This window comes from Hyperolius riggenbachi, chromosome 1 (genome assembly GCF_040937935.1).
Source record: "Hyperolius riggenbachi isolate aHypRig1 chromosome 1, aHypRig1.pri, whole genome shotgun sequence".
NCBI lineage: Eukaryota > Metazoa > Chordata > Amphibia > Anura > Hyperoliidae > Hyperolius > Hyperolius riggenbachi.
In genome coordinates, this window is record NC_090646.1 from 606,232,447 (window position 1) to 606,249,153 (window position 16,707).

Here is a 16,707-nt window from a genome sequence, read left to right on the forward strand (position 1 = left end):
CTGTCATGTCCTAGTTGTGCGGTTGTACTTTGGACACAATGGCCTCAATTCACTAAGCTTATCTCCTGTCTTTAATAACGTTTCTAGAGTTATCACCATGGTGATGAGGCATGTAGTATTCAGGAAACATTTTACCTCAGGCAAACCTAAACTTAACTCTTCTGTCTTTAAGTTAACTCTTCAATCCTTAAAATAACTCCAGAGTTAAAGACAGGCTGTTTATTAACGGTGTGTGAAAATTACAGAGGAGGTAAATTAACTACAGAGAATGGAGAGATAAAATAACTCTTTCACTGTGTGGAGGCAAGTTTTCTCTTGCCTTATTATCTCCAGTATGATCTTAGTGATTGAGGCCAATGTTCCTAAAGACAGGAGATAAGCTTTGTGAATTGAGGCCACTGTGGCCTGCATGACCGCTGTCTAGACCCTAGGCCTAATGTTAATTGAGAGCCATTTTTTTGAGGGGGGGCGGGGGGGATTTTAAGTCCCCACATCATCAATTAGTGTTCCCCTTTACAAAATAATGATGCTACATGCCTCATATACCCTAAAAAACGTTTTTAAAGCAATTTAAAGGCCACTTCCGGTTTTCTATCCGAATCCGCCGGATACTAGGGTCAGATATCTGATCGGGATGGGAACATTTTGAACTCAGATATCCGACCCGGATCTTATATCGGGGTATCCGGATCCGCATCAGATCCGGATTTTGAAAAGGGGTATCCGAGCAGCACTGGGACTCTTCTCATCTGCTACGGCTGAGTTCAGACCAGCGTGTGTACTTTGCTATAGTCATATGTCCTTATCTTAATCTAATGCAGATTTTTGGAGGGGAACTAATAAAGGGTTCGCACACATGCCCAACTGATGTCGCCCGTCAGGGATCAGGAGCTGATCCCCTTGCGCAGCATCGCTGGGCTGCACACAACTGTGTCGCTGACTATACACTGTGTTGGGGGGGGGGGGGAGCGACGGAAGGACAAGTGGTGCATGCATGACGTCAGGCAGCGGGCGTGGGAGCAGCGCAAACCATTGAATCGGTGGGGGGGTTTCGGCATTGCTGGGGTTGGGTAGATCTATCCGGCGTATAGCTCACAGGCTGGGCATCATGGGTCGTCGGGTGCTGTACACACCCCTGATTGTCCGCTGAGGTGGTCGTTATCGATCAGGTTTTACTCTCCTGAATGGTTTTGGGATAAGAACCTTCAGAAACAGACTTGTCCTTCCTGCTGTCAATATTTTGTCGTTTTAAGATTTACAGTGTTTTAACACCTAGAACATAGCCTCATAATTATGCTTAAATGGGAATGTTAATTGGATGTAATAGAGTAACAGAGATTCAGTAGTAAAAGCCAATAAGTGCCAAACTAAAATTTATATTAATTATGGGCTTTTTCAGATAAATCCTGGTGAATCAGACAAGCCATCCCTTTCATCATCTTCCAGCTTAGCAGAGCTGTGTCCACCTCATTCAGATTCTTATCCCCCCTTTTGTTTCATATCTCAAGAAGCACAAATCCATCTCTAATTACCGCCAAAGTCAAAATTTCAGTAAGAACACAAAGAGAAAATGAGAAGAAAATAGACTTTAAGGATTAGACAAGCAGGCATGCTTATCTGTAAAGCACTTAATTATAAGATGTGGTTGATAGGAGCTTGTAGTTTATTTAACCATATTGACAAGTCCGTAATTTTTTTGCCTTGTGCTTTGCAGGAAGATGTCAATTCATCGGTTTATCGAGGAGCCTGTACTATATGGCACTTGGAGGCTGAAGCAGGCCCGGATTGGATCAAGAGTGCCATAGAAGAGGTAATCCTAAGCCCTGGGTCATTTGGACTAAAAACCGCTCCGTTTAGCGGACCATAACAGAATGGACCCAAAGGCCTTGTTCACACCTAGGGCTCTTTCGGGTTCTTTTTAGCACCAGGGATTTTCAAAATCGCCCTAAAAGCCGCTTGTGCAATGATTCCCTATGAGAGTGTTCACATATGAGCGGTTCGATTCCGATCTGCTCACCAAAACGCTGCCTGTACCATTTTGGGGGCGATTTGCCTATGATAGAAGGTAAAGGAAAATCGCAAAGTGCTTTATATAGCGATTTCCTTGGCGCTTTTTCGAATAAATGGATTGTATTTATTCTTTCCGGTTCAAAGAATAAAATGAATCGCTCTGCAAAAGCGCGTAGAAAAATCGCCCACAAAATCGCAAACCGATGGCGTTAGCGATTGCGATGTATGATTTGAATAAGGCCTAACAGATGGGTATGTTCACACATAAAAGGTGTACGTTTCCAGGGCTGTCAGGTAAAACTGACTGGAAATATACAGATATGTGTGAAGTAGGCCTAAAGCAAACCTTTGACAAAAAGAAAAGTGATTTAGGTGCCTCGGACAAAAATTATCCAGAGGATTACTTCTACTGTTCTCAGCTCATTGTTAAGCGTATGTTATAAATAGGAGCCATTCACACTTGTCACGCTGTAACAGATCTGCGGGATCCGTGGCAGTAAGCAGACCATGCTTCTGAGCAGTCCACGATAATCCCAGGCCAGGCGAGTGCATTCTCCCATATAGCCTATGGAGGAGGGCTTCTGTCCCGGGCTCTAGCCGGATCACTGTGGACCATTGGAGCAGACATTATACTGCTGGCCGCACGTGATCAGGAAGTAAGTGGGAATGATCACGAGACTTCTCTGATCCACTTACACCCCACTGCTACTCTCTGGATTTTTCTCCCTTGCTGCTGCGCTCCCATTCATTTCCAAGCATGGCCACACTGCATAAGCACAAGTACAACTTGCGCAGTAACACAGAGAAGAAAATCTGCGCACAAGCAGCTTTTTTTTTTTTTTTTCAGAGCCTGAGCACACTAGCGTGCTTTTGTCTGCTTCTCAGCAAGAAGTATCTTCTGTCTGTAATGGTGGCCACTAATGATCCAATCTTTTTCATCCAATTTTACCATTTCTATGTAATATAAGGGAACTGCCTAAATTTTCCATTCAATATATTCACTCAATTTACCCTAATGCTACATAGATTTGGTAAGATTGGATGAAAAAGATTGGATCATTAGTGGTCACCTTAATGATGTTTTGCCGAAAAGCAGACAGAAGAGAGCTAGAGTGCTCAGGTTCCTTAACTGGCAAAAATGTTTAAATATTGCAATTTTTTTTTGCTTCTTTTCAGTAATTTTTAGTTTTTGAGAGTGTGGCTAGGGTTAAAACACTAGTTAAGCCTCCCGTTGTTTTTGTTTTTTTTCTTAACCCTCCTGGCGGTTCATTTATTCTGCAATATAGGCAGAAATCCATTTCTTTTTTTTTTTTTTCTTTTTTTTTCATGTAAAGCTACCAGAGTGGTAGCTACATGAAACAACACTAGAGGGCGCATGTGTCCCTCTAGTGCGATCGTCGCCGGCATCAATAGCAAACAGGGGAACGCGTATATAACGCGTTCCCCTGTTTGGCCTCTCCTGTCGCCATGGCGACGATCGGAATGACGTCATGGACGTCCTGACGTCAGACGCCTCCGATCCAGCCCTTAGCGCTGCCTGGAACTCATTGGTCCGGGCAGCGCAGGGCTCTGGCAGGGGGGACTGTTCCGCCGCTGCGTGCAGGCGATCGCCGCAGAGCGGCGGCGATCAAGCTGTACGTGCGGCTAGCAAAGGGCTAGCTGCGCGTACAGCACTTTAAATGGGCCGAATCACCCCACCAGGGGCTGAGATATACCGCCAGGAAGGTTAATACATCTGACAGTAAATTTGCACAAAAAAGTTATACCCCGGGCCAGATTTCCAATTAGGCACCGTAGGTATGCACCTAGAAAGACCACTATTGTAGGAGCTTTGGCTGGCATGAAAGAGGAGCTATCAGCTATATTATCTCAAAAAACAAACAAACACACACACATATATAAGTAGATAAATACTTGCTCTACGTACATAACATGTATTGCACTGTCCACGTTTTGATTTCAGTGAGTTTCATATAGTAAATAAAGAAAAACTGTTTCAGGCATTTGCCATTTTGGAATCCCTGTGTCTGAAGCCAATCCTTACTCTGGGAGGAGGGCAGCTGATGCAAACACAGACAGTCTTCAGACACTCCCACCCAGCTCTGCAATTGAAAGAGTATTGCCATTGTGTGACTTTGCAGCTTTTCAGCATGAGAAATATTGGCCAATCACAGAGGAACAGAGGCGTGGGAGGGGAAGACAGGAGGGAAAGAGGCTTCAGCCTATCAGGCTGCATTAGTTAAGTCTGAGGGGAAAGTAAAGAAACAAAAAAAAGGCAACCCAGCATGCCCTGCAACTTCCTTTGTGCGGCAATGTACCATATAAGAGGCAAGTAAACTGGGGAGTGATCTTTTATCAACAACAAAAGTAAGAGTGATTTTTAACTTTTGGATTGCCTGGTTAGCAGCCTTATTACTTGTTTACCAGATAAAAATAAAGAATTGATTTTTTATTTTATGCCTGACAGTTAAGCTTCAACCTGTTAAGGACCACAGGCTGTACAACCCCCAACAAACCCCCAGGGGACAGCTCAGTGACACGGCTGTCCCCAGTACAGCACTGCCGTAGATAGCAACGCTGTACAATGTAAATAGATGGCAATTGCCGCTGGGAGACTGATGACAGAGCGGAGCACCTTCAAGTGGCAATGTGCGCTCATCGGCCCGGGATCCCCAGCAAAACACGCCCCCAGGACTTGACAACAATTGGTGTTACACGGCTGGGAGCCGCTGCATTCACGCCAATCGACACGGTCGTAAAGTAGTTAAGGATTTGATAGCTTGCTGATGTGGATCATTTACAGTAGTTCATATGTATGCAGATAATGCAAAATGATTTGTTTCTTAACCCATTAGCAGCTGCATTAGAGTTCTCTTGTTTAAGATAAGTACACTGCTTTTTACCTCAGTCGGCAGAACTTGTGCTGTAAATTCTTGGAATGCTTTGATCTCTCTCTACTAGCAGAAAATATGGAAACTGAAAGCATTAGTCCTCTCACTGTCTCACACGTCCCCCTAGTGACAAGTGGCCATATATACACATTACAGCAGTACTAATTAGAAGCCAGGCAATGTAACAAATAAGAAATTAAACATTTGCTAAAATAAATTTGCCTGGAGAACTTGCAACCCTCTAAATTCACTGCTAAAGGGTTAATTTATTATTATTATTTTTTTTTTTTTATAAAACCAAACACTGACCGGTGTATTCAGTTTGATGGATGTAGTGTAAGGCACTGGATTGATTTGTGCTTACAGGCACCAGAAATGTAAATCTGGTCCTGGCAATGTGTTTTGTGCATTGCACATCTGCATTTTATGTAGTAAAATATTTTGAAAGCACTTGGCTATATGCTGTAGCTCCTCTTCCTGTTTAGAGGACAGTGCAGTTTTAATGGACAGTTTAAAGGTGCATAACCTAACCTCCAAGCAGCAGAGAGAGGGAGTGGGTGGGTTGGCTCAGCAGTGGGAGCTTCGCACTAGCTGGGGAACACCCACTCTCCTGACAGCTCCATGCTCGCTGCGGTCACATGACTGTCACCCCTCAAGGAAATTCCTCTGGAACAGCTGCATCGAGTATGAAAGTTATGAGTAGTGGAATATTGCCCTATTTACCTCTACTAACATTGCAAAGTCCATGCGGGTCAACATGGATGTATGAAAGGGGGGGGCGGCAGTTTGGAGCAGTCATGTGATCTACACTGTGCTGGGGAAGCAGTGCTTTTCTGGTGGCTGCCATTTGTAAACAGCTTTGAGTCATGTGACTGACTTTTTTTTTTTTTTTTTAAAGAAAGCTACACTGGAACGGCTGCATCAAATATAACATTTTGTGTGAGCAATGACTTACTCCCTAAAAGTGAACCCAAGGTGAGAATAAACTGATGAGATAAGCAGTTATATTTATCCTCCTACTCCTTAAAATGACTTTTTTTTAAGAATCCCAGAGTTTTCTTTTATATTTAAACATTCACAAAGTAGGTTGAATGCTTTACTGTCTCTAAGTTTCTCAGAGTGAAAATACATGTATTGACCTTGTCGTCCCTCTCCCCTTAGCTCAGAAGTTGTATTCTGATGAAAAAAAACTTTTATGGCTGTAATTTGCTTGTCAGTGATGTTACTATATTCCTGACAAGCTACTGACAAGACAGAAGCTGTCACTTTCATGCCTAGAAATTAACTCTTTCAGTCAGCAAAATAAAAAAAGTAAAACAGCCTGGTTATTAATATGTTTGTACTGTACATAAGTTTATCTCATCATGTCACATATAACCTCGGGTACACTTTAAGTCTCATAGAGAGCAAGCCATGTTTTGTTTGTCCCATTACACACAGGCAAGCTGTAACTGCATCTCCAGCTCACTCCCCTCTCCTGCTCCCTCCTCCCCTCTGACTCTGAAATCTATGGCTAGTAACACCTCCCCCTCCTCCTGCCCAGACTTAGTTCCCATAAGCCCTTGCTACATGGGTCTGAGTGCCTTGGCGGTTTGGAGAAGCTGTGGGCAAGGCTTGTTTAGTTTATGGGGAATTAGAGTATTAAAACAAAAACAAAGTATTTGGCTTGAGGAATGCCCTATAAACTATAAGTAAGGACACAATTATGCAATGAGTAAAAGTTTATCTCGGATCCACTTTAAAGCAAACCCGTAATCCAGCCCTGGATAAAAGGGGCAGACGAAGGCACAAAGGGGGACAAAGTGGCAGAGGTAGCACAGGGGGACAGTGAGGTGACACTTGAATAGCACAGAGGGCGGACAGTGAGGTGATACAGAGGGGGAAACTGAAAACATAGGGGAACAGAAGTGACATGGAGGGGGACACTAGAGGCATGGGGGGCACAGAGGAGGTACAGTGGACAGAGATGGCACAGTGTTCCGACTTAAGAATGGATTGAGGGTAAGAACTAACCTACAGTCACTATCTCATTCGTTTTTTTTGTCCTATTCACTAAATCCCTAAAGGAAGGAGTAGGAAGCAACATCATCCAAACAATGCTGGCCTCCTATTTTATCTTCCATAGCTGCTTCTGTGAAGAGAGGGGAAATGGGAATAGTGTACTGTTCATAAGCACAGCCGGTAACTGGAAAACTGCAGAATGTGCTTTGATCAGCATAGTACAAAGACACACGGAAAGGGTTAAGACTTGTAGAAAGAAGGGCTAAGTAAATTGAACATAGCTCTACAATGGATGATCACAAAGGGTTTAAGCGGCCTTATTCTACTGCAGCACAGGGCTGCTAGCATTAATGTGATGCTTTTCCAGGAACATCGCTGTTGTTGAGAATTTCCCTTTCAGAGCTCACTGCAAAGTGTTCCATCTGCTGACAAGCTTGGATTTCACATAAAGCAAGTCAGAAAAAGGAATTCTTTTGTAGGCAAACAAAACATCAGGTCAGTAGTATTTTGTCACACCGCAGAACGATTTTTACCATCTCCTCTTCTTCTTTTCAGGTTGATTGGAAAGCTGGCAAGTTGAACTGTCCGTATTGCAGGGCCCGACTCGGAGCCTTCAGCTTTATAGACCTGACAAAATGTTCTTGTGGTCACCCAGCAGTTGCCCATCTGTGTAAAAGCAAGGTGGACGTGTGTTTTCCAGCAACACCACCAAACCTGGTTTCTAGTTTGCCATCTGCTCCAAAACTAGACAGAGAATCGAATGCCAAGACGGGAGAAATGGTGATGGGGCCGCCCAGAAGAGACTCTGGTCAGTTTTTACTGGATGAAGAGAAATGCACGTCTCCCTCTGGGCTGCTAATGGAAGCCTTGTGCCTTGAAGTTCCAACTTCTAGAAAACCACCTAGTCAAGATGTGTCCAAAACTGGGTGTTTGAAGAAATCTGAGTCTGCTTCTAGTCTTTTTTTTTCCCATCGTAAATCTAGAAGTTTGGATATTAAACTAAATGGAAATACAAGTATCCTTGAAATAGAGCCAGGACAACCAGCATTTCCTCTTTTAAACACTAGCTTTGTAGATAATCCTACATTAGATGTTACAAGGTCACCAACCAAACTGGTGTTGAGACTTTCAGAAAATTCATCAAGTTTACTAAATAGCCCGGTTGATTTAAGAGGACCAACTGAGGTGAGCAACACCAGTTCATCTTCACCATCAACATCCAGTGCTGTACTAGCTGAATCAACTCCTAGCGAAGATCTTGTCCTATCGGCTGGAGAGTCTGGTCCAACACCGCTATTTCAGCCTGAACCCAATAGCTCCGCCGCTGCCAACCAAAGACTGCTAACCAAGAAAGAGAAAAACAAACTAAAAAGTTTAAGGAGAAAACAAAGGAAAAGAGAGAAGTGGCTCCATGATTACAGACCGGTAAGTCCGATCAGTGCACACTAAGTTGTGAAGTAGAAATTGTGGTCTGTACAAGATTGCTTAAAGCAGCAGGGACAGCTGTACTATCCCAGTAAAAAAGACATTTATAAGTAGATAAATATTTGGTCTACTTACATAACCTATGTATTGTACTGTCCATGTTTTGATCTCAGTGAATTCTATATACGGTAGTAAATAAAAATAATTTTACTTCTTCTGACTGAAGCCAATCCTGATGTCATTTCCTCCCTTACTCTTTTTTTCACGTTAAAGGAACACCAGTGAAAATAATGTAATGAAAAAAGTGCTTAATTTTTTACAATAAATATTTATAAATGATTTAGTCAGTATTTGCCCATTGTAAAATCTTTCCTCTCCCCGATCTACATTCTGTCATTTCACACATGGTGACATGGCATTTAGAAACCGCTGTTGTTTCTCACAGTGCAACAAGGCTCCCGCAGTGTGATGTCTGCACCCTGGTGCTGACATCACACTGTGTTTGGGGTTTCACCACAACATCAGCCATACAGACGGATGATTCATTTGAGGAAAGGAAAACATTTCTCATGGTAAAGTGGGTATCAGCTACTGATTGGGATGAAGTTCAATCCTTGGTTACAGTTCCTCTTTAGAAACTGCACTGTCATATCTAGCTTGCTTTGTAAACATATTTGAGCACAGCATAGATCCTGTTTCAGCAGCTTTTCCCTTCTGATCATACTGAACCGTCCTCAGCCAATCAGTGAGGAGCAGGAATGTGGGAGAGGAGATGACAAGCTTCTTTGTTGGCAACTTACCAAATAGAACAGTGTTCTCCCCAGAATAGAACAGTGTTCTCCCCAGAGCCTGGGGAGAACACTGGAGAACCAGGCTGACTGAGATAAGATTTACTACAGCAGAAACATTTCTAAGTAGATTGGAGTGCTGGCAATGCAGAGTAAGGCTGCAGGCTGCATAATAAACACAAAGCAGTGGGTAAATGGAATTTCATTTTGTGGCTGACAATCCTGTTTTACCTTTTTTCTGTTTTGTTACTACATAAATAAGTTATTTTTCTTCTCTAACCACTTCAGGACCGGCCGCCTAACCCCCCTTACGGACCAGGGCAATTTGCATGGAGGGGGGGCACGTTTGCGGGGGTCGGGCGGCCGGATCCCGTCTGTGGCTGGCTGGGCATGGTGTCCCCCATGGAGGCAGGTGTTTCCACCCACCCTCTTCTCCAGCCGGCATCTCCGCTCAAAATGACGCTCAAGTCGGATAACGGCTTTATGATGTCATCGAGCCGGGACCCGGCGCTGACGTCAGACGGAGCAGAGATGCCGGCCAGAGCAGAGGGGGGGGGGGGGGCGCCGATCGTCGCTGGAACGGCAGGGAGGCGAGTGGATCCTCTTCTTTCTCCCCTGCCGCCGTCGCTGTCAAAGTGATCACTACGATCCGCCAGCGATCGTAGTGATCACGTGATCAGCAGCCATACGCGATGGCTGCTGATCACTCGGGGGAAGATGCCGGCTGTCATATGACACCTTAATCTCCCCCTCCGGGTGCGCATGATCGTTCGTTAGCGTGGACGTTGAATCAAATTCCGGTCAGAACGGTAGCACCACCTGCTGGACGTTGATTCAACGTACCTGATCTGCAAGTGGCTAAAAAAGAACTCCACCAAGTGTAGATGGCTTTCTGCATGGTGTAATAGCACCTGTTATACTTCTCAGCATTTCCCCCCAGTGCAGTTGGCAACACATAAGGTTCTCATATATACATACCATACCTGTTGCTGTGTGCATTTCATCAATGTGTATAGTGTTGTTAGGGTCTGGCTAGATACAGCTTGTCTGCAGAGGAAACAGCTGAATAGCCGAGTAAGGGGCTTAAAGCCTTTCACAGCGCAATTGACTCTCGTTATAAGAGTCAGTAAATCCGGTGAGCTTGTCTTTTATACATCAAGCGAAGCGTGTGTGAACTATTTGCAGTGGAAAGTATTTGCTGGAATACTGCTATAGTATTATGGAGAGACTGCTCTTATTTTATATGGATTGGTAGCTGGCAGCGCTGTTGTATGTTGTACATTTGTAATCTAGGGACAAAGTAACCTGTTGCAATAGCGCACCGGCGTTGGTTAGGAAGTTTTTAATCGCAGAACATTGTATTTACTTGCATTTTTTCAGTCAGGGGGAAAGCTTTGCACGCGACCAATCGGCGAGTCTCCCCCAGCTGTTAGCACCCTATTTGGGCAGTTGGGCTGAGCGACTACAATTTAAAGAGACTGTGAAGCGAGAATAAATCTTGCTTCAGAGCTCATAGTTAGCAGGGGCATGTGTGCCCCTGCTAAAACGACGCTATCCCCCAAACCCACCCCCGCAAACCTTGGTCGTAGACTTGGTCGTAAATCTTCTTTTCCTGGAGGCAGGGCTAACGGCTGCAGCCCTGCCTCTAGTCGCGTCTATCAGACGCGCATCGCTGCCTCTCCCCCGCCCCTCTCAGTGAAGGAAGACTGAGAGGAGCGGGGGAGAGGCGGAGATACGCGTCAGACAGACGCACGTGGGGCAGGGCTGCGGCGGTTAGCCCTGCCCCAATGCGGAAGCGCTCCCCCGCTGTACGGAGGGGATTTGGGGGTGAAGGGACCCCCATTAAGCCGCGGGATAGCGGCGTTTTTAGCAGGGGCACACATGCCCCTGCTATCTATGAGGTCTGAAGCGAGATTTATTCTCGCTTCAGACTCTCTTTAATAAGTGCTTTTGAAAATAAATAAAACCCTGAGAATCCCTCATGAGGAGATGGACTAATCCAAAAGCTGTCAGATTTCTACTACCTTCTGCAAGTGACGGCAACATAGGAGAAAAGTAATTTATAGCTCATTTTACTCTGGGAGAAATGTAGTTCGTATTTGTATGTGATGATATGTATTCTAAATTCTACAATTTTTCATGATGGGGTCCTTAAATTTTATTTATTTTTTATCTGGGTAATCGCACAGTTTAGATGGCCCACTATAGACAGCTGTACAGTAGAAGGAAGATGGAAATGACTCAGCGGCTAGAATGCTTTCACACAATAAGCAAACATTTAGAAAGGCTGTGCGTATCATGCAGGCAGCACATGCAGCTGGGAAATTGCTTCTGGCAAGGGCTGACTGCATAGAGGAATAAAGAATTTACAGGTCAGCAGTGGACACTTCAGCTGCATAAAAGCCTTTGTTTTTACTGCAGCGATCAATTCCAAGCTTTACTGAAGGCAAAGGGTGGGAAGAGTTAGTGACCCCGCTCGTTACAGCTTACTGTCCAGCTCATCACACGTTCCCTATCGGGAGGCCACTTGTTAGTGCTGAAGGGCTTTAGCTACATCTCCCGGCTCCTCTCTACACAACACCGGACTGTATTTAATGGTGCTTATAAAATCACTGGAGAAAAAAACAATGTTTGAACTTGGAGAGGAACTGCAGTAAAAATAACATAATGAATGAAATTACTTATTTTTTACTACAGTAGAATCCCTTAAAGGAATACTGTAGGGGGTCGGGGAAAAATGAGTTGAATTTATCTGGGGCTACTAATGGTCCCCCGCAGATGTCCTGTGCCCGTGCAGCCACTCACCGATGCTCCGGCCCCTCCTCCAATTCACTTCTGGAATTTCAGACTTTAAAGGAATACTTAAGTCTAGAAAAAAAAATGACATTTACTCACCTGGGGCATCCCTCAGCCCCCCGAAGCTGGATGGTGCCCTCGCAGCCCCGCTCCGATCGTCCAGTCCCCGACGGCGTCTACTTCCGGTTCGGCGACAGCCGCCGACAGGCTGGGAACGCGGCTGATTTTCCGCGTTCCCAGCCGCTGCTATCACTCTCTATGCTGCTATAGCGTATATATATATATATATATATATATATGCTATAGCAGCATAGAGTGATAGCAGCGGCTGGGAACGCGGAAAATCAGCCGCGTTCCCAGCCTGTCGGCGGCTGTCGCCGAACCGGAAGTAGACGCCGTCGGGGACTGGACGATCGGAGCGGGGCTGCGAGGGCACCATCCAGCTTCGGGGGGCTGAGGGATGCCCCAGGTGAGTAAATGTCATTTTTTTTTCTAGACTTAAGTATTCCTTTAAAGTCAGAAAACCACTGTGACTGCGTTGCAGTGTCCTCGCTCCCACTGATGTCACCAGGAGTGTATTGCACATGCCCAGTATGGTCTGTGCCTGCGCAGTACTCTCCTGGTGACATCAGCGGGAGGGCGGGCATGGCTGCGCAGGCGCAGTGATTTTCCAACTTTGAAGTCCGAAATTCCAGAAGTGAACCGGAGGCGGGGCCGGAGCATCGGTGAGTGGCTGCGCGGGCACAGGATGTCTGCGGGGGACCATTAGAAGCCCTGGATAAGTTCAACTCATTTTCCCCGCACCCCTCAATAGTATCCTCTCTTACGGTGAGTATTTGATTTTGTACTCGAGCTTTGGCTTGGGTACACTTTTAAAGTTGACCACTTCAGGACCAGAGTGCTCAAGACCAGGCTATTTTTTACTAAAAGGGCCACTGCAGCTTTAAGGCCAAGCTGAAGGGCCGCATAACACAGCACACTAGTGATCCCCCCCCCCCCCCCCCACACACCCTTTTCTCCCCACCAACAGAGCTCTCTGTTGGTGGGGTCTGATCGCCCCCCAGTTGTTTATTTTTTTTTTAATATAAAGGTTTATAGTGTGTTTTTATTTAAAAAAAAAAAAGTTTCTGTTGCCTCCCCCAGCCAGCCTCCCTCCCTCCCCAGCCAGCCTACCACAGTGATCAGCTGTGATAGGCTTTAGCCTATCACTGCCGATTGCTCTTTTGTTCCCCAGGGGTCAGCCAGTGCAGCGCTGTACTGTATAAATAGACTGAGATCACCCTGCACGCGATCTCCTTCAGTAGCCTGCTCCAGGACCTGACGTCAATTGGCGTTGGGCGGTCCTGGGGCTGCCGCCGCGGCCACGCCCTTTGGCGTGGAGCGGAATTCAGGTAGTTAAAGTATGTGCATGTTACGGCCAGAACCCGAAATCTGGCCACATTGGGATTTGGCCGGCCAACACCCATGTAGGCTATAGGTGCCCCCCCCCCCCCCCGGGTACAGGTAGACAACTATAGGTGCCCCCCTTATAGGTAGCCAGTATAGTTTCACCCAGTATAGGCTAGCCAGGTAGGTGTCTTCAGTATAGGTAGCCATTATACACTCACCTAAAGAATTATTAGGAACACCATACTAATATGGTTTTTGACCCCCTTTTGCCTTCAGAACTGCCTTAATTCTATGTGGCATTGATTCTGAGGTACTGAAAGCATTCTTTAGCAATGTTGGCCCATATTGATAGGATAGCATCTTGTAGTTGATGGAGATTTGTGGGATGCACATCCTGGACACGAAGCTCCCGTTCCATCACATCCCAAAGATGCTCTAAGGGTTGAGATCTGGTGACTGTGGGGGCCATTTTTAGTACAGTGAACTCATTGTCCTGTTCAAGAAACCAATTTGAAATGATTCGAGCTTTGTGACATGGTGCTTTAGCCGCGGTATACCACTACACTAGTATACCGCGGCAACCCTGATTCAGAGATTTACTATATAAGAGTTTACTATAACGAGATTCTGCTGTATATTACTTCATAAATTATTTAGTCAGTGTTTGCCCATTGCCCATTGTTTCCTGTGACAACACCTTTTAGTACTGAATAAAAAACACCTGACCTCCCAGTGTGCACTGGGAGAAGAAGGGTGCATAGCTAAACAGCCTAGGCTGTGACATCACTGGGAGGGTGGGCTACTTACTAATATACAGCAATATATAGACATAGGAAGTGTTCTGATGCTGAATCCAGGAAAATTGACAAAAAAAGTGGGAATCCCGATTCCTGAACAATTTACTACATTCTACTATATGTCACTACAGTGCTTCTTTAGGGCCCATTTCCACTGTCCTACATCTAATTTGAGTTCTGTTGTGGACCTGCATTTTTAATGCAAAATTGCAAAAACGAATGCAAAAAGGCACACGTTTTATACTAGTTTTGAATGCAAATTTTCGCATCTGATTTTTAATCTCCATAGCAACATAATATTGTAACTACACAGGAAACTAGAAAAAGCATGTTAGATTGGAAAACTTATGCAAAACTTTGCATCAAAAACACAAAAATTTGCATGCAGAACCATTGACTTTCAGTCATCGCTATTCACAATGCGAGCAGTGCACGGTGTGGGAATCTGCAGCATGCAGTCCATTTTTTTTATGGGAGTTGCTATTCTGTTTATTAGAACATGTAGATTTCTTGGCTGCCATGTTTATTTCATGGATTTATTGCTAAATCGGCACCAGAGGGCACATGCACACCACGATCGCTCTCTGCTCTCCAAGTAGTGCTGGATGCTCTGGCTAACCTGACCAGTCAGAGGGGAGGCATTGACACACTACCAGGCAGGCAGCAGACCCGCCAACCATGACCGCCCACCAGCGTGCTATATGGAAGAATCAGTAACTTTAAATATTTACCTTTTACTGGTGCCCATGGGCAAATAACGGAGCCATGGTCTTGCTGTGGTAAATCTCTGTATTTACTTTGACTATTTTCCGTGAACGGAAGTACTCTTTGATGCTGTGTTGACAAGTTTTAAATTCGGTAAATATTTATTCAAATACTTGGTGTTTGAAAAACAAACATGCTAACTAGTGGCCTATCCCCAATGGTGGTAGATTACATTGGCTTACTTTTTTAGTGGCGAGATGCTGATTTTATTGTGTTTAAAATGGGATGCTTGACATTCTGTCCCATGCGTGGCGCTGATCGTTACTTTTTTTTTTTATGTCTGTGGTCTGTCAGTCTTAAGCATAGTACACACTAGCAATTTTGATAGGCCAATCATTGGTCAATTTTACCACCTCCATGTAGTATGACCATTTACCTATATAATCTGCATAGAATTGAAAATCTGTTTGGCCCTCATACTACATGGAGGTGGTAAAATTGACCAATCATTGGCCAATCAAAATTGCTAGTGTGTACTAGCCATAAACGTTGTGCGGCCATGGATGTAGCTCAGGCTTGGTCGCAGGTTCTCGCCACAAGCGCGCACATGATGTAAAGGACACCTGAGGTGAAAATAAACAAATGAAATAAACAATTGTATCTATCCTCCTCTTTCTCCCAAAAATGACTTTTTAAAATATTCCACAGTTTTATTTTATACTTTAAATCTACTTTTTAAGGTTTTTTTTTTACTGTTTTTGCTCAGTGACACATTCATTGAAGTATGCCAGAGCTAAAATCTATGACCTATTGATCCTTTTTATCTCGTTCCTGCTCTCAGAAGCCATTTTCTGCTAGGAAAGTGTTTTATAGTTGTAATTTCTTATCAGTAAGGGTCACACTGTAGTCTGACCCAGTCCTGACTGGACAGGAACTGCCACTTACATACCTGATGTTTAACTCTTTCAGGCAGAGAAAGGAAAAAAAAGGAACACAGCCTAGTTATTTGTGTGCTAGGCACTGTACATACACATGTCTGTCTAATCACGTCACATGTCACCTCGGGTATCCTTTTAAGGGGCTGATTCCTAATTATTTCAGAGCCTGCCTAGGCTCACTCCAAACTGCAGGAGACTGCTGTATCCCCTGCAGCTTGTGGGAGTGCACCCAGCTCTGCTAGTATTACTTAAAGTGTACCCGAAGTGAAAATAAACTGATGAGATAAACCTTTATATTTATCCTCCTACTTCTACAAATGACCTTTTTAAAGTATCCCAGTGTTTTATTTTATATGGAAACATTTACAAAGTAGGTTGAATGTTTTACTGACTCTAATGAGTGGCAGCCTATTAAGTGTCTCGGAGTTAGAATAAGGCCAATAGTTTATGTATTGTATCTCTATTTCTGCCCTCAGAAGTTGTATACTGCCAGGAAAACTTTTCTGGCTGTAATTTGCTTATTAGTGATTTTTACTATATTTACAATATTCCCGGCAAGGTACCGACAAGATAGAAGCGGTCACTTCCATGCCTACAGATTAACAGTAATGATCACCGAATAGGATTTATTCAGATTTCATCCAGGTAATTAAAGCACCTGTGCAGGTAGGCGAGGGGGGGGGGGGTTAATCTTATCCATCAGACGTCTTCTTTGATCCGTCCCATGGCGCCTCCCACGATGCGTGCCAATCACGTGACCGCAGCTTGGAACGCATTGTAGGAAGCGCCGTGGGACGGATCAAAGAAGACGTCTAATGGATAAGATTAACACCCCTCCCCCTGCACAGGTGCTTTAATTAGCAGGATGAAATCCGAATGAAAGATTCGGATTTCATTCGAATACGGATCTGAGCATCCCTGCAGATTAACTCTTTCAGGCAGCAAAATAAAACAAAACAGCCTGGTT

At 44.6% G+C, this 16,707-nt stretch overlaps 1 protein-coding gene across 2 annotated transcripts in view; it reads left to right on the plus strand.

The window, feature by feature from the left end:
* RNF180 (ring finger protein 180) overlaps positions 1-16,707 on the plus strand; it is a 69,455-nt gene that overhangs the window by 21,510 nt on the left and 31,238 nt on the right. For both annotated transcript variants that reach the window (XM_068249714.1, XM_068249719.1), the window contains exons 3-4: positions 1,715-1,810; positions 7,458-8,327. In XM_068249714.1, coding sequence (XP_068105815.1) covers positions 1,715-1,810; positions 7,458-8,327 — 966 coding nt within the window. The remainder of the gene's footprint in view (positions 1-1,714; positions 1,811-7,457; positions 8,328-16,707) is intronic.